Source organism: Mustelus asterias, chromosome 10 (assembly GCF_964213995.1).
Source record: "Mustelus asterias chromosome 10, sMusAst1.hap1.1, whole genome shotgun sequence".
Classification (NCBI taxonomy): Eukaryota; Metazoa; Chordata; class Chondrichthyes; order Carcharhiniformes; family Triakidae; genus Mustelus; species Mustelus asterias.
In genome coordinates, this window is record NC_135810.1 from 102622921 (window position 1) to 102648682 (window position 25762).

Below are 25762 nucleotides of genomic sequence, written 5' to 3' on the forward strand. Positions count from 1 at the left end.
TAGTTTATTTATTAGTCACAAGTAAGGCTTACATTAACACTACAATGAAGTTACTGTGAAATTCCCCTAGTCGTCACATGTCGGCACCTGTTCGGGTCAGTGCACCTAACTAGCATGTCTTTCAGACTGTGCGAGGAAACCGGAGCACCCAGAGGAAACCCAGGCAGACACGGGGAGAACGTGCAAACTCCACACAGACAGTGACCCAAGCCGGGAATCGAACCCATGTCTCTGGCACTGTGAGGCAGCAGTGCTAACCACTGTGCCACCGTGCCAGTACTTAAATGAGTACTGAGTAAATGAGTACTTTGCGTCAGTATTCACCAAAGAGAAGGACTTGGTGGATGATAAATCTGGGAAAGGGTGTGTAGATAGTTTGAGTCATGTTGAGATCAAAAAGGAGGAGGTATTGGGGTTCTTGAGAAACATTAAGGTAGACAAATCCCCAGGGCCTGATGGGATATACCCAGAATACTGAGAGAGGCAAGGGAGGAAATTGCTGGGGACTTGAGAGAAAGCTTTGTATCCTCACTGGCTACAGGGGAGGTCCCAGAGGATTGGAGAATAGCCAATGTTGTTCCTTTGTTTAAGAAGGGTAGCAAGAATAATCCAGGTAATTACAGGCTGGTGAGCCTTACGTCAGTGGTCGGGGAATTATTGGAGAGGATTCTTCGAGACAGGATTTACTCCCACTTGGAAATAAGTGGACATATTAGTGAGAGGCAACATGGTTTTGTGAAGTGGGGGTCGTGTCTCACTAACTTGATTGAGTTTTTTGAGGAAGTGATGAAGATGATCGATGAGGGTAGGGCAGTGGATGTTGTCTACCTGGACTTCAGTAAGGCCTTTGACAAGGTCCCCCATGGCAGACTGGTGCAGAAGGTGAAGTCGCATGGGATCAGAGGTGAACTGGCAAGGTGGATACAGAACTAACTCGGTCACAGAAAACAGAGGATAGCAGTAGAAGGGTGTGTTTCTGAATGGAGGGCTGTGACAAGTGGCGTTCCTCAGGGATCAGTGCTGGGACTTTTGCTGTTTGTAATACATGTAAATGATTTGGAGGAAAATGTAACTGGTTTGATTAGTAAGTTTGCGGACGACACAAAGGTTGGTGGATTTGCGGATACGGCAGGATATAGATCGGTTGGAGACTTGGGCGGAGAGATGGCAGATGGAGTTTAATCCGGACAAATGTGAGGTAATGCATTTTGGAAGGTCTAATACAGAGGGGAAATATACAGTAAATGGCAGAACCCATCAGAGTATTGAGTATTGAGTATTGACAGGCAGAGGGATCCGGGCGTCCAGGTACACAGGTCACTGAAAGTGGTAACGCAGGTGGAAAAGGTAGTCAAGAAGGCATATGGCATGCTTGCCTTCATCGGCCGGGGCATTGAGTTTAAAAATTGGCAAGTCACGTTGAAGCTTTATATTCTATAAAGCAAAGTTAGGCCGCACTTGGAATATAGTGTTCAATTCTGGTCGCCACACTACCAAAAGGAGGTGAAGGCTTTGGAGAGGGTACAGAAAAGATTCACCAGGATGTTGCCTGACATGGAGGGCATTAGCTATGAGGAGAGGTTGGAGAAACTTGGATTGTTCTCACTGGAACGACGGAGGTTGAGGGACGACCTGATAGAAGTCGAAAGATCATGAGGGGCATGGACAGAGTGGATAGTCAGAAGCCTTTTCCCAGGGTGGAAGAGTCAATTACTAGGGGGCATGGGTTTAAGATGTAAGGGGCATGATTTAAAAGAGATGTACGAGGCAAGTTTTTTTAGACAGAGGGTGGTGGGTGCCCGGAACTCGCTGCCAGGGGAGGTAGTGGAAGCGGATACGATAGTGACTTTTAAGGGGCGTCTGGACAAATACATGAATAGGATGGGAAAGGAGGGATATGGTCTCTGGAAGGATAGGGGGTTTTAGTTCAGTCGGGCCGCATGGTCGGTGCAGGCTTGGAGGGCCGAAGGGCCTGTTCCTGTGCTGTAATTTTCTTTGTTCTTTGAACAAATAATCACAGTTGTGTTTTAGTTGCAGGTCGCAGTTCATGGAACTGATGAGCTAGGCAATGGTTTTGTACTCCTTGCGACCCCAAAGAATGTCTGGTCACAGTTAAATATGGTGGTAGCCATGATGTGGAGATGCCGGCGTTGGACTGGGGTGGGCACAGTAAGTAGTCTCACAACACCAGGTTGAAGTCCAACAGGTTTATTTGGAATCACAAGCTTTCGGAACACTCACCTGATGAAGGAGCAGCGCTCCGAAAGCTTGTGATTCCAAATAAATCTGTTGGAGTTTAACCTGGTGTTGTGAGACTTCTTACAGTTACATAGAGGAGAGATGTTCTCTTACATAGAGGAGAGGCATTATATTACGTACAGGAGAGATTTTAGATTACCTCCAGTGAAAGAACTAACAAATTCTAATTAAAACAAAACAGAAGAACTGTACTTTCACATGTAAATTGCAGCTTCATTGCACGTCACAATTAAATTTGAAGGCTATGATTCAGGTTGACAGGAAGGTTAACATGATAAAAATCACCTTTAGGCAGTGAGGTTGCTTGAAGTACTGTTTATAATTGTAAGTGAACTGAATGTGAGCGTCTGTCACAGACAATAAAAGTAAACTACGATGAGTCAGAATTTGAAGCTATATCTCCTTCTGTGAATTATTAACCCCACACTTAGCTACTTGTATGTTCAATATTTGTTCAGGAGGAATATTGGCCTATTCTTTCAGGGTTCTTATACCTTAGAATCGTAGAAACCCTCCAGTGCAGAAGGAGGCCATTCGGCCCATCGAGTCTGCACTGACCACATTCTCACACAGGCCCTATTCCCATAATCCCTCATATTTATGGTGCTAATCCCCCTGACACTAGGGTCAATTTAGCATGGCCAATCAATGTAACCCGGACATCTTTGGACTGTGGGAGGAAACCGGAGCACCCGGAGGAAACCCACACAGACATGGGAAGAACGTGCAAACTCCACACAGACCCAAGGCTGAAATTGATCCCGGGTCCCTGGCACTGTGAGGCAGCAGTGCTAACCACTGTGCCATCTTCATGCATGGTTTTACTTTTACTATAAGGGTGCAACTTACTTTTTTATTTGCTCTTGGGAGGTGGGAGCTGCCCGGCAACACAGCATTTATTACCCATCCCTAATTGCCTTCTAGCAGATAGTGATGGGCTACCTACAGCTGAGTGGCTTGCTCGGGCCATTTCGGGGGGCAGTTCAGCATCAACCATAATGCTGTGGCTCTGTAGGTTATACCGGATAAGGGTAGTAGATTTCCTTCCCGAAGGATGTTAGTGAACCGGATGGGTTTCATTTTGTGACAAAATAACACAGCGCAACACAAAAGCAAAAGACTGCGGATGCTGAAAATCTGAAAGAAAAACAGATAGTGCTGGAAATACTCAGCTGGTCTGTCAGCATCCATGGAGTGAAAAAAGGAGTTAATCTTCCAGGTCAAGACAATCTTTACAACAATCTGATCATTATTAATGAGACTAAGGGCAGAATTTTCCCATCCCGCCTGCCATGGGAATTGAAGCGGGCGGGACATTGATCATACAAAGGTCCATTGATCTTGGGCAGGATTTTCCGGCCTTGGGGTGAGTGCAGCTGGAAAATCCCACCCTAAGTCTCTGGAGCAATAGCCTGGATTACTATTATCACTACACTACTGCCCACCTGAGCTTACTGTGCTTCCTCAGAAGGAACTCATCAAATGCAGATAATGAAATATAACAAAACTTTACTCCAATTTATAAATCAAAGAAAGGGTTGAACAAAGAAGCTTCATTACTCCAAACATGGGGCCTCACCCTGGGCCAGTCCAAACTCCACACAATTCCACACAGGTTCTTATTTATACTGAATCAGCTGGTCAGCTGACTGTTACATCATTCTGTAATTGGTTCCATGGTTTACTGGGTCAGCTGACCCTTACATCTTGTTGCCATTGGTCACATTACATCCAATACAAATTTGTCACCTGTTACATTCTGACATACTGTGACAAATGGAGTGAACTTATTCCGTGTTCGAGGTTTAGACTAAATACTCATTCATGTTTGTCCACTGCTGCTGACAATTCTGAAAATTCCTCTGGAGACCAAACCAGATAAACACAATTCAGTGCACAGACTCTGGGATCATTATTTCTTTGGTTCCTTGAGTATCAATTGAAGGCAAAATATTACCACACTTGGCCTTTCAGTCCAAATCTTGTTGAGGCAAAAAAATGGTGGTTAGCATTGCTGCCTCACAGCGTCAGGGACCTGCTTTCAATTCCTTGGGTGACTGTCTGTGCAGAGTCTGCACTTTCTCCCAGAGTTTGCTTGGTTTTCCTCCGGTACTCCAAAGAACAAAGAACAGTACAGCACAGGAACAGGCCCTTTGGTCCTCCAAGCCTGCACCAATCACGTTTATCTATCTAGCCAACGGCATATATCCCTCGATTCCCCATTTGTTCATATGTCTATCAAGATAAGTCTTAAATGTGGCTAATGTAACTGCCTCAACCAGTTTCCTCCCACAGTCCAAAGATGTGTAGGTCAGATGGATTGGTCATGCTAAATTACCCCGTAGTGTCCCAAGATGGATTAGCCATGGGAAATGTGTGAGGTAATGGGGAGAGGGTGGGGGAGAGGGCCCAAGTAAGATACTCTGTCAGAGAATCACTGCAGACTCGATGAGCCAAATGGCCTCCTCTGCACAGTAGGGATTCTATGATTCAATGGACAGAGTCAGTGGCGATGGGGCAGAATGGATGCTAAGATAGCTCAGCTGTTTGTCAGACCACACAGCATTATAAATGCATTACCAAATGCCATTTTATTGGTTATATTGGAGGAGAAGGTGAGACTGAAGGTAAGTGGCAGCCTTGGGGAAATGGTGGCGTCGTGATACTGACACCGGATTAGCATACCAGAGACCCAGGGTACCGAGTATTCCAGAGATCCGGATTTGAATCCCACCACAGCAGAGGATGGAATTCAAAATCAATTTAAGAAATCAGAATTATTCTGATGGTGACCATAAAACAATCGTCAATTGTTGTAAAAGTCATTCTGGTTCACTAATGTGAAGGAAATCCTCCATCCTTACCTGGTCTGGTCTACGTGTTTACTCCAGATCCACACCAATGTGATGGACTCTTAACGGCCCTCTCAGCTGGGCTAGCAAGCCACTCAATTCAAGGGCAATTAGGGATGGGCAACAAATGTTGGCATTGCCAGTGGCACCCGTATCCCATGAAAGGATGATGAAAGAAATCAGTAGGTAGGAAAGTCAGAGGAGACTATAAGAATTAATTTACCACCAGTGCGCAATCTCTCTACAATTAGAGCAGTTCCTTAACATCATTCAAGGAGCAAGGTGTGAAGGAAGCAAAGTGCAGCAGGGGAGCCATAAGTGGACTGTTGTATCTCTTGCGGGCATACCTCCAACCACAGAGTAATATTAACATAGCTATGAATAAAACTTGGTGAATATATTAAAATTGTTCAGCAGCAACAGGAGAGACTATTGATGTGGCTCTTACAGCACATTCATGATTGACCACAAGCTTGTGACCTTACCTCCTTGTGCTTGTGTGACATTCCATGGCAATCCTCAGTTAATGAACATCCAGATGGTATGTGACTATCCCAAAGTCATTAACGGCGAGTTACAGAGATTGACTGCAACCCCCATATTTTAAGGGCGTTGTGAATTGTCCACTTACTTGCTTGGAAATTATTCCAGGATTGTTAACTCCTCCGAGTTATTCACTTGAGTTAAGAATTATGGCATTGCTCTGCAATTCTCCACCAGCCCGAACAAATTGCTTACAACTCGCAGATTTCAGAGGGCAGGGACATCATTCAGAAGTGAGTGCACTAAAATACTCCCAAAGAACATTAGAAAAATTGCATTGCAGTACAACAGAGTAATTGGAAGAAACATATCCATGTTTCTAGAAGATAAACAATGACAAGTTGTGCTCAGCAAGAGGAAGAGTTGCCCAACGCGTAGCTTCGAGAAAAGAAAGGTGAGAAATGAAAGCACAACCGTTACCATATGACTGTTTCACACCACAGTTGAGCAAACATTTGCCTCACTGCCTGCAAGGAGTCAAAAAACTGTGGTGTACTTTCCTGGTTCTGACATATTCTTCATTCCGCATTTAACTGTGTGTCCTGAAGCGTGAAGTGATGCACTGGGGCCTATAGCAACGCAGTGGCTTTGCTCAGCAGCATCCAGTCCTCCCTCACACACCATCTGTGTTCTTTTTCACATCTGTGAGAAGGAAGTTACCTTCTGCCTCCTGATCTGTGTGTCCCTGGGCAGAGGTATGAGTTTCATGTGGTGATGATACTGAATGTGGTGATGTGGATTTTTCTGACTGTGAGGCCTATGTACCAGATACACCATTGAGTCCAGAGCCGCTTGCCAGTCTGTTCAATATTTGGACATGCTATTGCTCAATTCTTCTGCTGCTTGGATATGTAGAGTATACCTCAGAATATTTGTTATGTGAAAGCTGCAATATAAATGCATGTTGCTGTGCTTCTTAAATACAGTAACACAACAGTATTCTTAGAGATATTTTTCATTTGCCTACTTAGTGGTGTTTTTATTATGCATCTGAATGGGCTTGAATGAGTTTTTTAGGGTACATTTGTGTGTGTAAGAAAAAAAGAGTAAATATTTTACGTCACATTTAATCCTCCACTTAGTTCTTGAGTAGCGTCACCCCTGAGGAAAAGTGTTTGAGAAGCTCAGCTATAAAAACAATGCAGATCACAATACTCTCCGAATGTCTATTTCTTGTTTTTTTTTATATGTATATGTCCATTTATTATGTCCGTGACCTGGATTTTCATCCTTAAGGTTGATAGAAGAAGTTGGGAAATTCCCCGACTCAGCCTGCCTGCCTCGGAGAAATCGCCGGCATTGCCGGGCGTGGCCCGGATTGGAACCTTTGGAGACCACCACAGGGGCTGCCGGGTATGGAGGTGGGCTGGTTAAAAGGACCACCTTGGTGCTTTGGGATTTCTTCCAGGTTAAAATTAAATCACAAGGGTCTTCCAGTCCTTACCCCTCCAACCCCCTCACCCTCCAAACACTCCTCTTGCCCTTTCCATTCCACCTCATGCCTCCCACACCCACTTTGGGGTCCCTCTTGCCCATTATGCCAAGCTCTGCCCTTCCGCCTATCTCCTGTGGACTCTCATGTCCCCATACCACGTTATGGCACTTCCGATCCACTGTAGGTTTCCTAGAAACAATGAACCATATAGTAAAAGCAGGATATGTTAAAAAAAAGCTTTGAAGGAAGATAATTCGTCCACAACATTTTCCTCTGTTGAAAAATATATCATTTCACTCAAAGCTAATAAATGTGTCTATCATTCAGACCTTTTAGAATATGGCAACAAAAACCACAAACCCTTGAAACTACATAAAGTTGTGTAAACACATGAAATTTTGTTTTCTCTGGGGTGAGGGTGTTTGAATATTCCAATGTTCTCTGGGCTCTCAGCCAAGCATGCATAATAAGAGCCCCAGGCATCCATTAAGCTTGTTGAAACAGCTGCGCCCCAGTGAAAACATTGTTTGATTGACTGTTCGGGTTCTCTGATCTTTGCTGTCAATTTTACAATGGTTCAGGATTCCTCCGAGCGCCATGAACCAGAACTCTTTAAGAACCTAGCCCGATTCCATGAAAATTGCGGAGGAGTAGGACATGCCTATCTCTGCGTTGGAGCAGGCCACACCAGGCCAGGAGTGCCGGATGCTGACTTTTGACAGGAACCAGCCTGCACCCTTTAAAGGCACTCCTGAAAATCAGACAGCCCCCGGGAATGGAGTGGGGAATCCAGGAATTGGGAGCTGCTTGCCTTCTTTGAGGAGCTCCTGAGTCATCCAACTCAGTGAAAATCGAGGCCTATGTCTCCCTTTTTATATGCTCCTGAATTCATAGAATCCCTACAGTGCAGAAGGAGGCCATTCGGCCCATCGAGTCTGCACCGACCACAATCCCACCCAAGCCCTATCCCCATAATCCCATGTATTTGCCCTAGCTGGCCCCCCTGACCCTATCCACCTAGCCTGCACATCTTTGGACTGTGGAAGGAAACCGGAGCGCCCAGAGAAAATCCACGAGACACAGGGAGAACATGCAGACTCCGCACAGACAGTGATCCAAGCTGGGAATTGAACCCAGGTCCCTGGCGCTGTGAGGCAGCAGTGCTAATCACTGTGCCACCATGCCGCCCCTGTGTTCTTTAGCTAATCTACTGATGACCTCCTATTGTACCCTCTGATGCAGGTGTCCCACTGAAACCCAGGAAGGAGCTGAGTTTTACAGAGTTACAAACTGGAAACCTGGAGATCAAATGGTCATCAAAGTTTAACATTTCTGTGGAGCCAGTTATCTATGTAGTGCAGCGAAGATGGAACTATGGCATCCACCCGAGTGAAGATGAAGCTTCCAACTGGCAAACTGTAGCACAGGTCAGTAATCAGAAGCAAACCACTTGTTCGTTTTTCAAATCACGCTCAAATAACAAACACAGCTTGAATATTTGATTTGATTTGTTATTGTCACATGTATTAGTATACAGTGAAAAGTATTTTTTCTTGGGCGCTATACAGACAAAGCATACCGTTCATAGAGAAGGAAAGGAGAGAGTGCAGAATGTAGTGTTACAGTCATAGCTAGGGTGTAGAGAAAGATCAGCTTAATGCGAGGTAGGTCCATTCAAAACTCTGATAGCAGCAGGGAAGAAGCAGTTCTTGAGTCGGTTGGTATGTGACCTCAGACTTTTGTATCGTTTTCCCAATGGAAAAAGGTGGAAGAGAGTATGTCTGGATGCGTGGGGTCCTTAATTATGCCGGCTGCTTTTCCAAGGCCGTGGGAAGTGTAGACAAAGTCAATGGATGGGAGGCTGGTTTGCGTGATGGATTGGGCTACATTCACGACCTTTTGTAGTTCCTTGCGGTCTTGGGCAGAGCAGGAGCCATACCAAGCTGTGATACAACCAGAAAGAATGCTTTCTATGGTGCATCTGTGAAAGTTGGTGAGAGTTGGAGCTGACATGCCAAATTTCCTTAGTCTTCTTCAGTTCACCAAGTATCCGCAGCATTTTGGGTGAGTGTGTTCCTGATCTCCAATACCCTTTATTTGAAAAAGATACTGCAAAATAGCATTGATCTTATTTTAGGCTATGTTATTACTGTCTATTACAAATTCTCCCACTACAGGAGATGGTTTCTCTGTATCTAGGCGTGACATGGCCAGAAAATTGTGGCCATAGAGTCATATGGTACAGAATAGGCCCTTCGGCCCATTGAATCTGCACCAACAAAACCACACTAAATCTACACTCATCCCACTTTCCAGCATTTGGTCCCTAGCCTTGAATGTTGTGACATTTTAAATGCGCATCCATGCGCTTTTTAAAGTAAGTAAAGTTAATTTATTAGTGTCACAAGTAGTTACATTAACATTGCAATGAAGTTACAGTACAAAGTCCCCTAGTCGCCACACTCCGGCACCTGTTCGGATACACTGAGGGAGAATTTTGCATGGCCCGTGTACCTAACCAGCACATCTTTTGGATTGTGGGGGGAAACTGGAGCACCCGGAGGAAACCCACGCAGACACGGGGACAACATGCAGATTCCACACGGACAGTCACCAGAGCTGGGAATTGAATCAGGGTCTCTAGTGCTGTGAGGCAGCAGTGCTAACCACTGTGCCACTGTGAGGCTTGCTGCCTCTAACACCCTCTCAGGCAGCGCATTCCAGACTCCCACCACCCTCTGGGGTGAAAAATGCTGAACAGCAAACAGACACTCTGAATACATGATTCAGCTGACTGTAAGATAGAGCACTTTTTCCTCGAGCTTTGGGGATCAGCAAACTGTGTTAAGCTAAGAGCAGCTGAGAAACGATTAGTAGATAGCTATTTGGAAGGTGTGCTGTTTACCTCAACATGTAATTTAATGACTGTAATCAGCTTACCGATTGTAAACATTCCCGATGGGATTGTCAATGATTTCTATTTTAAACTGCAGAGTATCATTACATACAAAGATTCACACTAGCGCGACACTGACAGCATTGTCTACTTCTAGCGAGCTCATGCCAGCAAGCTTTGAGAAATTGCAGCTTCTGAATTTAGCAGAATAATGTCTCCAGCCGTGGGAAGCTTGGTGGGCGGGGGATCTTACTTTGGCGGGAGGCTAAAGATCGGTTTCCCGACGGTGGGATAAGCTTGGCATGTCACGCACGCTCATTAAAAGGTCCTCTGGAATGGCCCTCCAAAATAAGATCCCCCACCCCCCCCCCCTCCCCAGCGAGAAATTAGAACGTTCACTTTTATCACTGCACATTAATTAGCGTGTACTTGGTGAGGTAAACTTCTTCCATGATTATCGGTGAGTTGCCGCTGCATTGTCCTCTGTGGCGAGTGTCTGGACTTGCCAGCCTGTGTATGAGACAGTCCAGGCTGGCCTGGCGCCCTTTAAATGTGGCACCCTGACCTTTGACCCCAGGAGATAATGGCAGGGTCAGCGATTCTCTGCCTGGCCCCACCATGAGAATCGGTGAGCTCCTCACAGGTGCATATTTAATGAGCTGAGCAGTGCAAGATCGGGTACGGTTAGTCACCCTGCTTTTCCGCCCCACCAGCCGAAATCACTCATCACTCTTCCACACCCATCATCAAACTAGACTCCAGACTGGAACATACTGTGTAGAGTTTGCACGTTCTCCCCGTGTCTGCGTGGGTTTCCTCCGGGTGCTCCGGTTTCCTCCTATAGTCCAAAGATTAGGTGGATTGGCCATGCTAAATTGCCCCTTACTGTCAGGGGGGACTAGCTAGTGTAAATACGTGAGGTTATGGGGATAGGGCCTGGGAGTGTGGTCAGTGCAGACTTGATGGCCTCCTTCTGCACTGTGGGGATTCTATGATTCTGGCCACTTCCTTCATTGGCCAATGCTTGAATATATTATCAGCAACTCACTGAGTTAAAAGTGGATCTTTTTAAATAAAATGATTTTCCAGCCTTTGACGGCCTTGCTTTAACTGTGGGCAGGTTTGAGTAGCTGCTGCTGATGCTGTCCATCTCTGTTTCACTAAGTGTCCAGGGGATGAAAGGTAGAGAAACACAGGGACATACAGGGGTGAGAGGCAACTCATCTTCAAACACTGACATTCACAGGGGAGGCTCGTTGCTCTTATTAGTGCAGGCAAAAATCTTAAATTGACTTTTCATTCCATTTAGTCTTTCACAGCTTGGCATTATCATAGAAATCCTACAGTGCAGAAGGAGGCCATTCGGCCCATCGAGTCTGCACCGACCACAATCCCACCCAGGCCCTACCTCCACATATTTTACCCGCTAATCCCTCTAACCTACGCATCCCAGGACTCTAAGGAGCAATTTTTTTAACCTGGCCAATTAACCTAACCCGCACATCTTTGGACTGTGGGAGGAAACCGGAGCACCCGGAGGAAACCCACGCAGACACGAGGAGAATGTGCAAACTCCACACAGACAGTGACCTGAGCATCGAACCCAGGACCCTGGAGCTGTGAAGCACCAGTGCTAACCACTGTGCTACCGTGCCGCCCTAATAATGCAGTATCAAAAACAGAGGTTCTCTCAATGGTGCTGTGGTTGCGTACCCTCCCTGAGCCTGAATTTAGTTCATTACTGAGATTGTTTATCTCAGTCATGTTGGTGCTGACGGCGCTGTTTAAATGGTCTAAGCAAAAGTTTATAGCTGTTCTGTCAAATGAGGAGTGACCGAGTCAGTTAGGATTATATTCATTGCAGTTTAGAAGAGTGACAGGAGATCTTATAGAAATTTATAGGGCGGGAATTTACGGCCTCACTCGTCCCAAAACCGTAAAATCCCGCCCAAGGTCAATGGATCTTTCCATTGTCCACCCCTTGCCCGTTCCGATTCCCGTGGTGGGCGGGGCAGTAAAATTCTAACAGGATTTGACAGGCTAGATTCAGAAAGAATGTTCCAGATGGTGGGGGAATCCAGAACTAGTTTGAGGATAAGGGGTAAACCTTTTTAGGACTGAGGTGAGGAGAAATTTCTTCACCCAGAGAGCAGTGAATGTGTGGAATTCACTACCACAGAAAGTCATTGAGGCCAAAACGATGTGCGATTTCAAGAAGAAATGAGATATCGCTCTTGGGGCTAAAGGAATCAAGGTTTATGGGGGAAAGGCAGGATCAGGATATTGAATTTGCTGATCAACCAAGACCAAAATAAATGGCGGAGCAGGCTCAAAGGGCCGAATGGCCTACTCCTGCTTCCAGTTTCTATGTTTCTATGTTTTGTATTTGATCAATGGCAAGCGACACTTGAAAGAGTTTGAATGTTGAGTGAGGATAAAGTAAGTCTTGGGTACAATGCCCCACATTATCCATTAGTCTGTTGATCCTCAATACCAAGCTGGTGATATGATATGGTGGGATTTTTGGGAAGTTCTCGACGCTTGTGGGCCCGTACTGCAATATACGCACCTTAAATAGAGTAAGCAAAAAAAAAATTACAAGTTGAGTCTATGTTGAGGAGTGCTAGAACTCAGCGTCACTTACCAGACACATTCAATATTTGAGACAAGGTTTAGATGTTGTGCCCACAAACCTGCTTCAAGCACAGATTCATGTATTTTGTGTTGGCACTGATTTGATTTCTATGCCACCAGACCACAGAAGAACGGCTTCAGCTGCCTGACATCCGTCCCAGTCGGTGGTATCAGTTTCGAGTCGCTGCTATTAATGTACATGGCACAAGAGGATTCACTGCTCCCAGCAAACATTTCCGCTCCTCAAAAGGTTTGTGCTACCCTTCACATGTTACTCCAGCCTCGAGTCTGGCCAAGGATAAGAATTGCCCTTGTCTTTTTTGCTCCCTCCCCTTTTTAAATTTTTTTTTACATTTGATCTATTATTGTCACATGTATTGGGATACAGTGAAAAGTATTGTTTCTTGCGCGCTATACAAACAAAGTATGCCATTCATAGAGTACATAGTAAGAAGTCTCACACCACCAGGTTAAAGTCCAACAGGTTTATTTGGTAGCACGAGCTTTCGGAGCGCTGCCCCTTAGAATCTAAGCTGGTGATTTGATAGTATGTTCTTTTGTTAGGATTCTCCCAGATTTTCCGAAGTGTGTGTTGTCAAATAAATTTGTATTTTGCAAATAGTAATTAATGAGGAGTGAGAACACAGCGAGTGTGACGACTTAAACAGTAAGGCCACAGCTTGTAAAAGATAACCTGTTTTGGTTTAGAATTTGAGGCCATGAAGGGGCAGTGCTTCGAAAGCTCGTGCTACCAAATAAACCTGTTGGACTGTTGTGAGACTTCTTATTATGCCTACCCCAGTCCAACGCCGGCATTGCCACATCATAGAGTGATGCGCGATATAACTCACGAGGCTAGAGATGCTCAAGGAAATAAAGGCTTTTATTTACTATTACAATGAAGCTACCATATATAGTACACGATCCCAGACTGAGGGGTCCCAGACAGAGCAGTGACCTTTATACCTCTCCCAGGAGGCGGAGCCCGACTGGGATGTACCATAATAACTATAATACAGGTAGAACAGCCCAACCCTAAACCCAACAGTAACAAGTAGAACAACCCAACCCTAACCCCAACAGCAACATATATACAGACTCATAGTACTGGCCAGACCCTGGCTCAGTACTACCTGGTGGGAACCAACGATGGTTCACCACATAGAGTACGTAGGGAGGAGGAAAGCAGAGGGTGCAGAATATATGCCGGTATTTTACGACCTCATTTGGGCAAGGCTTGTAAAATCCCGCCCAAGGCCAACAGAGAATTCTGTTCTGCGAACCACACCCACCCTGATTCCGAGGCGGACGTGACGGTAAAATTCCGCCCACAGTGTTATAGCCATAGCTAGGGCATGGAGAAAGATCAGCTTAATATGAGGTAGGCCCATTCAAAAGAGTGATGGAAGCAGTTCTTGAGTCGGTTGGTACGTGTTCTCAGACTTTTTTGTATCTTTTTCCCGACGGAAGAAGGTGGAAGAGAGTATGTCCCGGGTGCGTGGAGTCATTGATTATGCTGGCTGCTTTTCCGAGGCAGTGGGAAGTGTAGATGGAGTCAATGGATGGGAGGCTGGTTTGCGTGATGGGCTGGACTAGGTTCACAACTTTTTATAGTTTCTTGTGAAGTTGGTCAGAACAGGAGCCATACCAAGCTGTGATACAACCCGGAAAGGATGCCTCCTATGGTACATCTGTAAAAATTGATGAGAGGCATAGCGGACATGCTGAATTTCATTAGCCCCCTGAGAAAGTAGCTTTGAAACAGGGTTGGATTTTCCCAGATTTAGTTAAGTGCTTGAAATAACTTGTGGTTTCTGTGGCGGATATCGTTCGTAGTCAAGTCAGAATTAAGCATTCTTTTCAACTCTGCTCATAATCCTGGGTAAATCTACACCATACAATGAAAAGCACTTGATCTCATTACTTTCTTTATGGATGGCACTGTTAAACATTAACCTTCAGATTGCAAAAGTCCAGAAAGCTTCGCGAGTCTCCGGTTCTGCGCTTTTGCAACATTTTCAGTCCATGAAATGTGAAACTCAAACAAGTACTCAGGGTTACCAAATGTTAACCCTTTAAAATAATGTAGAATAAAACATCTTTAATACACGCTTTATCTGGCCTCGTAGGCAATTACTGGGGCAGGACTTTCACCACAGAGGTGGAAAATAGGAGCCAGGTTTATTTGTGTGGGAGTGAACCCTTAATTCATACACTGCATAGAATCCCTACCGTGCAAAAGGAGGCCATTCGGCCCATCGAGTCCGTACCGACAGAGCATCCCACCCAGGCCGTTTCCCTGTAACCCCACATATTTACCCCGCTAATTCCCCCAAACCTACACATCTTGGGACACTAAGGGGCAATTTAGCATGGCCAATCCGCCCAACCTGCACATCTTTGGAGTGTGGAGCACCCGGAGGAAACCCACGCAGACACGGGGAGAACGTGCAAACTCCACATAGTCGCCCTAGCCGGAATTGAACCTGGGTCCCACCCTCCCCATATTCTATTTTTATATGACTTCTGTTCTAATAGAAAAGGACGGAGTTTCCAGCAGTGGAGAGCTGAAGTAATGTCTGTGATTTGGGGGAGATGTGTGGAAAGAGGCTGTGATAAATGACTTGGATGAGATACCTGTGTGAAGCACAACAGTCACGCGTAATCAGAGATTAGAGAGAGGGACTTACAGGCTTTAGCCTTCTTACTGGGCAGACCTTTCATTTCCAGAATATTCTGGCAGCAGGCCACTTTGCTGTTCGTCCAAAAGCTTTTAACGTCTTGATTTCATCTGCCATTTCCAGTTTTTTAAAAAATGTTTTCTCTTTTTTTTTGCCTTCTATAAAACTTCTGTGTTATTGTTAAAAGGAGCAACTTCTCCCAGGCTGTTTGGAAGGCGTTGTAAAGTTCAGAGCTGTCAGCTGAGATGTCTCCACCAGATTTGTGCCAGTTCCACATCAGTGGGAAATGTTCGGAGTTATTTGTGATGGATTTGGAATAATGGGGGGAGCAAATGATAAACTCATTTGTATCTCATGCTATGCTTATGGTTGTCAGTGTTGACTGGAGGGCTGCTCGGATAGATTGTTCAGAGTGGGACACAAGGGGCCCTATTTTACCATTTTGATTCTAAGTGCTGGGCGGACTTGAAACTGGGAGTGTTTCAGATCCGACTTTTAGACTCGTTCTGAAGCGCCCCCATACGCACCCTGCCTGTAAAAATATCAGCAATTTCCGAATCGCGCTGCACAAGCCTGTGGGTGGAGCTGAACCCACCCGAAATCCTGCAGCTCCGATCGGCGCCTCCAACTGCGCATGTGCAGAAAAAAAAATGATAGAATGCTACTCCCCTGCCACATCCTTCCCGGGCCGGATAACGCCTCCCTATGGCCCCCACAGGCATTGCCCGACCCCCACAATATTACTGCCCCACCCCCTCTGCCACCCAGACCGATCACAGGCCCCTCCCCCCCTTGCCCCTGACTGATCTCAGGCAGAGTGGCAGCGGACACCCCTTGCCCCCATTGATCTCTGGCAGAGTGGCAGCAGACTCTTCTTCCCCCCCCACTGATCTCAGGCAGAGTGGCAGCGGAACCCCCTTCCCCCCGCACTGATCTCAGGCAGAGTGGCAGTGGACCCCCCTTCCCCCCACTAATCTCAGGCAGAGTGGCAGCAAAACCCCTCTCCCCCCTCATTGATCACAGGTAGAGTGGCAGCAGACCCCCCTTCCCCCCCACTGATCTCAGGCAGAATGGCAGCAGACCCCCCCTTCCCCTCGGCTGATCACACATAGAGTGGCAGCAGACCCCCCTTCCCCCCCACTCATCTCAAGCAGAGAGCCATTGGATGCGAGGCACCTACCTCCTCACTAACTGGAGTGCCCGAATCAGACCTCTATGGAGCATGTCTGTTTTGCGCCGATTCTGGATGGATGAACGGGTGGTAAAGGGGGAAGTGCCGGTAAAGTTGGGTGTGCAGCCCCTTAAGTCAATTTAAATGCATGTAAATGCACTTAAATGTCCATCGTGCCTGTTTTGGGCGTGGTTGCAGCCATTTTCAGGCCTTGGTAAAGGGGGAACCGGCATAGAGGCGGGCACGGATCGCGCGACTCACCTCACGCCTGACTTTACCAAGTTTTTGCGCCCGGAAACGGGCACAACGTGATGGTAAAATCGGGCCCAAGGACCTTGGGTGCAGTACAATAATCTAAATAAATGGGCGGCCTGCTTCACGGTGGCGGGAGGCAGCGTGCCACTCGCTGGCAGCCAGCAGGACCTTATGATCCTGCTGTTGTCAATGGGGCTTCTCGTTGAACGCACCCCTTGCCCTTGGGAAGAGCCTGATCCTGTGCTGTACTTTTCTTTGGCCCTTTGTTCTTTGTTCTCATTTTGTGACTTCAACTCTGGCAGGAGCTGAGTATGTCAAAAGCACAGATTGGAAATTCAGGTGTGAACCATGTATGATTCTCCAGCTATCCCTCGCCCAGGAGTGCTATTTTACAAACGATCCCTTTTACTGACAACTTCACTGGAGTGTATGTTGTGGTTTATAGACTTCTCCACATAAAGGCTATTCTCATGAGTGAGTGAGAGATCGATCAATAACAATAAAAAAAGGAATTATCTGTGCACAGAAAGCCTAAAGGGTAATTAAATTTTGATCTGTGTGCACTTTGACAGTCAATGGTACTTCCCAAGAGTGGCCAGAATATCAGACTGTGGTGAACCATTGTTGGTTCCCACCAGGTAGTGCTGAGCCAGGGTCTGGCCAGTACTATGAGTCTGTATATATGTTACTGTTGGGGTTAGGGTTGGGCTGTTCTACATGTTACTGTTGGGGTTAGGGTTGGGCTGTTCTACCTGTAATATAGTTCTTATGGTACATCCCAGTCGGGCTCCGCCTCCTGGGAGAGGTATAAAGGTCACTGCTCTGTCTGGGACCCTTTAGTCTGGGATCGTGTATTATATATGGTAGCTCTATTGTTGTAGTCAATAAAAGCCTTTATTTCCCCGAGTACCTCTAGCCTCGTGAGTTATATCGCGCATCACAGACTTACTGAAGTGTTAAACGCTTGAACATTTCAAATCATGTTCCTGGGTGAATTCTGCCTTTAATAGCAGCTGACAGTTCAATACAGCGCGATGTTGAACCCTTAAGCTTTCGCTGATTTCCTCTCTCTCTCTGTGTGGTTTCAGATCCTTCGGCCCCACCCGCACCGTCTAATGTGAGGGTTGGCAACTTTACCGCAAACAGCGATGGCACCATTACCACCAGAATCATCTGGGATATGCTGGAAGAGCCGGATATCCCGGTGCATCATTACAAAGTGTTCTGGAGTTGGACAGTCAATGCTAAGTCTGTGGTGCCGGCCAAAAAGAAAAGAAGGAAAACAATAAGTGGGGTGAGTGTGGTCGACAAAATAAGGTATGGGGCACAAATGCTTTTGTGTGGCAGTGCCTTTCCCATGCAGAGAAACAGTAAGGTAACACATCGCGACGTATCTGTATCCACCTAACAATTTATGATGATTGTATGCTATTTTAGTTGGCAAACGAGAGCTAGGTTTGGACTGGGGAGTTCAACAAAACACAGGAGTCCTTTTTTTTTCAAAGGTGACCCTTGAATTTTCTGCCTATGTTCTCAATGCTAGAAGCAGAATTTGAATGTTCTTCATCAGACTGTGTGCTGCCGGCGTGTCAGTAATGTTTGATCCTCTTACAGTCTCAAAACCATGTGGTCCTGGAGGGTCTGCAGCCTAACAGCAGCTATATGGTGGACCTGCAAGCTGTGACCTACTGGGGGCAAGTACGTCTGAAAGGTGCCAAAGTCTCCCTGTATTTTGGCACTCCTCGGGCACCCAGCACAAGTAAGGAGTTATTTTCTTTTCTGAAGTGTGAATGGCTGTGGTAACTTGAGGTTGCTAAAATGAGATGGTGGTTCAATGCTCAGTGTGTTGAAGGTCTTGAATATTATTTACATTCTAACACCCTATGCTTGGAAAACTCTTTGTCAGCGATGTTAGCGTTTAAGGGTTTTGATGCAGTATTATCAAATTCTCTGTCTCTTTCTTTAATTCCCTGCCTCCAGATTTCTTCTGTGACTTTTGACCCCCCCCCAACCCCAAATCATCAATTCACATTTTTTTAATTCATTCGTGGTACATGGGCGTCGCTGGCTGGCCAGCATTTAATGCCCATCCCTTGTTGCCCTTGGAGGGCAGTTGAGAGTCAACCACATTGCTGTGGCTCTGGAGTCACATGTAGGCAGACCAGGTAAGGATGGCAGATTTCCTTCTCCAAAGGACATCAGGGAACCAAATGGGTTTTTATGACAATCGACAATGGTTTTCATGGTCATCAGTAGATTCTTAATTCCTGATATTTTTTATTGAATTCAAATTCCACCATCTGCATTGGTGGGATTCGAACCTAGAACATTAGCTGAGTTTTTGGATTAATAGTCCAACGATAATACCACAAGGCCATCGCCTCTGTGGGATTTGATTCTTCCTTCCCATCTTTCTCTTCCCGTTTGTCTTTATTTATCTCATGTATGTCCTGGACACCACAAGGGAATGAGGAAAGCAACAGAATTGGGAGTCAGTTTGGCAGCAGGGGGAAGCAGCACCAATTCAGGCAGGTGGGTGAAGGGAGACAGGAGCGTCAGGGTTTAAGCAGACAGGCTGAGAGAGGCCAAGAATCTTGTTGAGGGAGAGGGAGTGTTTACATTCAAGTGGATAGGCAGAGTGAGGTTTCCACACTTCCGTACATATTTTGCCACAACTATCTACAGGTAGTCCTTGACTTTGCGATGTTTGGGTTACGCTGAACATATGTTATTCATGAGTCGACACTGGTTTTGACTTCATGACACCATGCCAGCACATTCATACATGTGCATCGATGTTCTGCGCATCCATCTGTATGTCTGGACAATGTTCCTCCAGCCACTGTACCACCTTTGTTAGGTCGGAGTGTCTTTATTAGGTTGGAAGATTGGAAACTAGTGTCTTATTCTGTTAATCTACCTGTAAACCACTGTTATGGTTTTAATTGGCAAATCTATCGCGATAGCGGTCAATGCATCACCTAAAATGTACTCAGATTCACAAGATTAAACAGGCAACTGACAGCGATTGATGGCTTCCTTATTTCCTCCGCACTAACCTCTTGTGCTGAGGTGTGCAGGCATCAATAGTTGCCTCAGCGACCTTACAAGGCAAGAGTTGAAAGCACTTTACACCACCAGGCATCCTATGAATGATTTCCAGCCTTGGGTTCAGGAACCAATCCCCCATTTATTCCATTATTCCCATGGGGAAATCAGCTCCGACTTATGGCGTTTCGGCTTAGGACACTGTTTTCAGGAACTAATAGTGCCGTAAGTCCGAGAACTGCCTGTATAATAGTTTGCTCCATACCATGAGGCTATAACTGTATACTTTAATACACAAGATAATCATAGAATCCCTACAGCGCAGGAGGAGGCTATTCGGCCCATTAAGTCTGCACCGACAACAATCCCACCCAGGCCCTATCCCCGAAACCCCACATAGTTACCCTCCAATCCCTCTATCATACACATCCTGGGACACTAAGGGACAATTTAGCATGGCTAATCAACTTAACCTGCACATCTTTGGACGGTGGGAGGAAACCGGAGCAGACACAGGGAGAATGTGCAAACTCCATACAGACCCAAGCCGGGAATTGAACCCAAATCCCTGGAGCTGTGAGGCAGCAGTGCTAACCACTGTGCCATGCCGCAGAAACAAATCTTGTATAGGTTTGATGATTTTCTGATTAGAATAGAATTTCTGGAAGCAAACACTAAAGACTGGCAAAAGTAAGTACCTTCAACATTCATTCCTTTATATCAGTAAACATATTGGATGCATAGAATTCCTTTATTTTTCTCCTAAATCATGTGAAACAGACATTGAGCGACTTCAAAACCTTCAACAGGTGAGATCAGAGGGTAACAGAAGACAAGAGCTTTTCAGGCAAAATTACAATGACATGACCTTTGACTCCCTGGCAACAATGAATTCTCTTGTCCTCTGAATTCCTTAATATCTCTCTATACCGACCGTGTAATATTTTAGCGTCGCAACTTTCAAAGGCTGGCTATTTGCACATAAACAAAAGGACGTGCGGATCACGAAAGCTGAATGCGACTTGTTAAATGTAATCTTATTTTCAATACAGGTTATTGACTAGTTGGGATTCTTCAGAATGTATCATCAGAGGTGAGGAGAACAGCAAACACCATAGGGTGACCTTTACCCATTTTGTCCCATAGAGAAAAGGTGATTGCTGTCAAATGCACTGAACTGATGTGTCTAATGAGCTGAACTTAGTGAATAGAGCCAAAAAGTAAATATAACTAAAACAAATAAAGTACTCGAGTACTGTTGTATTTGCAAAGCTTTTGGCATTAGGTCCAATAATAAACCCAGAGTCAACTTTCTAATCCCACAAGGTAATATGTAGAGCCTTTTAAAGCAGATAATATTTGTGTAAAATAACACAAAGTTGTCGCTCTTCTAAGAAACAGATTGGAGTCAGATTTAAACATCTATTTGCACCTTAGCTGATAGCCATATTAAGCACAGCTCTGAAATTCATTGAGTAAACAAACAGATTTTACTGAGCGACTAAATGCACAGTTACAGCTGTGTAAAAACTGTGTTTTGATATTTAACATGCTATGGTATTGGTGCATTCACTTTAAACGGGTTTGGACAAAAAAATAATTAACTTGCGCCGTGCAGGAAATTTTGTGAGGCACAAATGTCTCCAAGCCTCCTATTTTTTCTTCTGCAAAGAGCTGTGTAATGTTACTGTGACAGTGGCCTGAGTTTTCCCGCAGACAGTAATCCTCCTCATCGCAAAGAAAATGACACCAGATGCCCAAATGAGGAAGCCCCGTTCCAAACCCTGCCCCCATCATTTTTACAGAGGTAGGGTGGGGAAAGTGGGTGGGGGAGGGGGGGGGCAGTGCGGGGATGTGTAATGGAAACAGGTCAGGATTTGAACATAGGTGTTTCACGGACAACCTGGAAGAGGTAACAAATGGCCCTGGTGGGTTGGGTGAGAGAGGGGAGATGGTGGTAAGAGATAAAAAGGACTCCTCCATTCTAGAGCTCCTACTGCCCTCGGGATCTCCACCAGATGCCCACACATCTATATCTGATTGTCCAAAAGTTGTGCACCTCATGGTGATTCGGAAGGCTCCACATTATTTCCCCCTGCAGCATCATTGTGACTTTCCGCCCTCCTCTGTGGGGGACTGTGCACAGATGTCCCTGACTCTGATACCTCCTCCTGCACTCTATATGCCATTAACCTAAACATGTTGGCACAGTGCTTAGCACTGTTGCCTCACAGCGCCAGGGACCCGGGCTCAAATCCGGCCTTGGGTGACTGACTGTGTGGAGTTTACCCAGTGCCACAGACTGTAGTTGCTCACGACATCCCTCCCAAATGCTGATATCTAAGTTGGAAGAGTGTGGGCTAGTCAGATGTCTTCCTCCTCTTGATGCCTGTGATCTGGTCCAGGGATGGGGGTGAGAGAGGAAGCTGTGCTCAGTGAACTGACAGTGTGTGACCTCCATTACCACCATGTTCCAAAGTGCTTTCACTACCGCCTTTATCACTTGCTATGGGTGATTCGCTATCACTGACAGCCAAGCGGACAGGCACGCTGGTAACTCCATGACTGAGTGCTCAATGGAACTAATTCTCAGCAGCCTCCCCGAGCCACTCCCATTCCGGGCCCTCCTAGACTGCAATGGCAACCTGATTTGATGTTAAAAGCAAATTACTGCGGATGCTAGAGTCTGAAACCAAAAGAGAAAATGCTGGAAAATCTCAGCAGGTCCGGCAGCATCTGTGGAGAGAGAATAGAGCCAATGTTTCGAGTCAGGATGACACTTCGTCAGAGCCAAAGAGAACTGGAAATAGGACAAACTTTAAAATGTTTTGGAGAGGCGGGAATGGGTTGGAGGTGTAGGGACTCTGGGTCGAGGGCCAGTGATAGGTGGAGGCGAGGGAGAGATTAACAAAGATGTTATGGACAAAAGGACACAAGGAATGTAAATGGTGGTGATCATGGCTAAGAAGAGTGCTAATAGCGGCCCATTAAGAGATCAGAATATGTTAATGGCAGAACAAAGGTAAGTAGCATGACAAAGGACAACCTGCAACATGTAACAGATGGCCCTCGTGGGGTGGGGTGGGGATGGGGAGACGATGGTAAGGGAAAAAAAAAGATGGAGAGCAGGTTGTAAAGTGCCTAATCAGAAGATGAGGTGCTGTTCCTCTAGTTTACGTTGGGCTTCACTGGAACACTGCAACAGGCCAAGGACGAACATGTGGACAGGAGAGCAGAACGGTGTGTTAAAATTGCAAGCAATATGAAGGTCTGGGTCCTGCTTGTGGACGGACTGAAGGTGTTCTGCAAAGCGACCACCCAGTCTGCATTTGGTCTCTCCGATGTAGTGTAGGCCACATTGGGAGCAGCGAATGTAATAGACCAGATTGAAGGAGGTGCATGTGAAGCGCTGCTTCACCTGAAAGGGTGTTTGGGACCTGGGATGGTGAGCAGGGAGGTGGTAAAGGGGCAGGTGTTGCACCTTCTGCGATTGCATGGGAAGGTTCCGTGGGCAGGGGGTGAGGTGTTGGGAGTGAGGGAGGAATGGGCCAAGGTCTCTCTGGGGGAACGGTCCTTGTGGAATACTGACAGGGGGAGTGAGGGGAAGATGTGTTTGGTGGTGGCATCATGCTGGAGTTGGTGCAAATGGCGGAGAATGATCCTTTGAAAGTGGAGGACAGTGAGCTGAAAGGTGAGGACAAGGGGGACCTTATTCTGGTTCTGTGGGGAAGGGAAGGGATGAGAGCAGAGCTGCCGGAGCTGGGTTGGACACAGTTGAGAGCCCCGTCAACCATAGTGGGTGGGAAGGCACGATTGAGGAAGAAGGAAGACATCTCATCAGCGCCATTTTGGAAAGTGGCATCGTTGGAACAGATGTGATGATGGTGGAGGGACTAAGAGAATGGATTGGAGTCCTTACAGGATGTGGGGTGTGAAGAACTGTAGTTGTGATTGCTCTGGGAGTCTGCGGGTTTGGAATGGAAACCAGTGGATAGTCTTTCACCATAAATGGAGTCACAATGATGCTGCAGTGGGCAAGGTGAAGAATTTGTCTTCTCTTTTTGATTTGATTTATTACTTTAATTCGTGGGACATGGGCATCGCTGGCGGGACAGCATTTATTGCCTATCCCTTGTTGTCCTTGAACTGAGTGGCTTGCTAGGCCATTTCAGAGGGCAGTTGAGAGTCAACCACATTGCTGTGGCTCTGGAGTCACATGTAGGCCAGATCAGATAAGGGTGGCAGATTTCCTTCGCTAAAGGACATTAGTGAACCAGATGGGTTTTTACGACAATTAACAATCATGGTCTTCAGTAGATTCTTAATTCCAGATATTTTTTGTTGAATTCAATTCCACCATATGCCGTGGCGGGATTCGAACCCGGGTCCCCAGAACATTAGCTAAGTTTCTGGCTTCATAGTCTAGCGATAATACCACTAGACCATCGCCTCTCCTTAATTGGCTACATTGTCTACATTGTCACATGTATTATTATACAGTGAAAAGTATTATTTCTTGCATGCTTCTGTACCTCCTGCACCAAAATCTGCAAGCTCTGGTCACTGCACGTTTACACTGCAGCACCACCCTCTCCTTCCCTATGCCTCTGTGTGACAATCTGGCAATACAAACCTAAAAGGGGGAGTGTGGTGAGCCATGCACCTTACAATGCCCACAATCACGTTTGCGTGCTTACTAACCATTTTCTCCAAATCATCAATGAGTACAGTTGAGGGGTGGGGGAGGAAATGGCTCCACACAAATGTATGGTGCCATGAATGTGGCAGTTGTCACTCCCAAATAGCATGTTGCACTCCTGGTCACCACTACCCCACTGGTTTACTCCCTCTCAGTCGCACTGTTGTGCCATGCCATTGCATAGCTGTGAGGGATCTGGTGAAGGGTCAACTGTGTGGGTGCTTCCTGATGGGTGGGTGGCAAGGGGACAAATTGATGGGCTAAGGACCATGGCACTGTTCATCATACGTCCACTGAGACATAATGTTTAACAACATCATTGCAGAATACCTTTAGGATCTAGAGGTGCCATGATGCTGTCATCTCCATGGCTGTGTCTTTTGAAGCCATTCAGTGGTCAGTGTGCTGCTTCACTAAAATGTGAATAAACAACAACAATGATAACTCTTCCCAATGGGAAGCCCATGAAGAGAACTCAATTCTCTTCCCTGTGTAGTGTCTATGGATATTTAACTGCACCCGAACCAATGGGGGGAACAACTAAACACGATTTCATTTAACATCTCATCCAAGGAAGACACTTCTGAAAAAGTGGCACACCTTCAGAACTGTACCAGAGTGTCAGCCCCAGGTTGTATCTGTTCCAGGGCCAGCAACCAGTTGGACAACATGTGGGGAGTTTGAACTCTCCTGACTTCTCCTCCGATGCACACTCCGATAATCCTTGCTCACCAAATGGCCTTCCTAATGATACACTTGATATCCCGGACCGATTTGCCCAACACATACTGGGCCTGCCTCTACACAATTCCAGTTGGGTCACCATGGCTCCCACTACACCCTGCACCCCCTGAATGACCACCAGAAGTTTAGGGACACCGATGGGGGCTGGGGGCAGGGGGCAGGGGGCAGGGGGCGGGGGGCGGGGGGGATGGCCTAGTGGTATTATCGCTTAGGCTATTAATCCAGAAACTGAGCTAATGTTCTACAGACCCGGGTTCGAATCCTGCCATGGCAGATGGTGGAATTTGAATTCAATAAAAACACTTTTAAAAATCTGGAATTAAGAATCGACTGATGATCATAAAACCATTGTTAATTGTCGGAAAAACGCATTTGGCTCACTAATGTCCTTTAGGGAAGAAAATCTGCTGGTTTGGGCTACATGTGACTCCAGAGCCACAGCAATGTGGTTGACTCTCAACTGTCCTTGGGCAACTAGGGATGGGCAACAAATGCTGGCCAGGCAGCGATGCCCATGTCCCATGAATGACTAAAAAATCTTTTAC

At 46.2% G+C, this 25762-nt stretch overlaps 1 protein-coding gene across 2 annotated transcripts in view; it reads left to right on the forward strand.

Moving 5' to 3' along the window:
• anos1 (anosmin 1) overlaps positions 1–25762 on the forward strand; it is a 211744-nt gene that overhangs the window by 155371 nt on the left and 30611 nt on the right. For both annotated transcript variants that reach the window (XM_078222865.1, XM_078222864.1), the window contains exons 5-8: positions 8332–8516; positions 12740–12869; positions 17815–18020; positions 18341–18485. In XM_078222865.1, coding sequence (XP_078078991.1) covers positions 8332–8516; positions 12740–12869; positions 17815–18020; positions 18341–18485 — 666 coding nt within the window. The remainder of the gene's footprint in view (positions 1–8331; positions 8517–12739; positions 12870–17814; positions 18021–18340; positions 18486–25762) is intronic.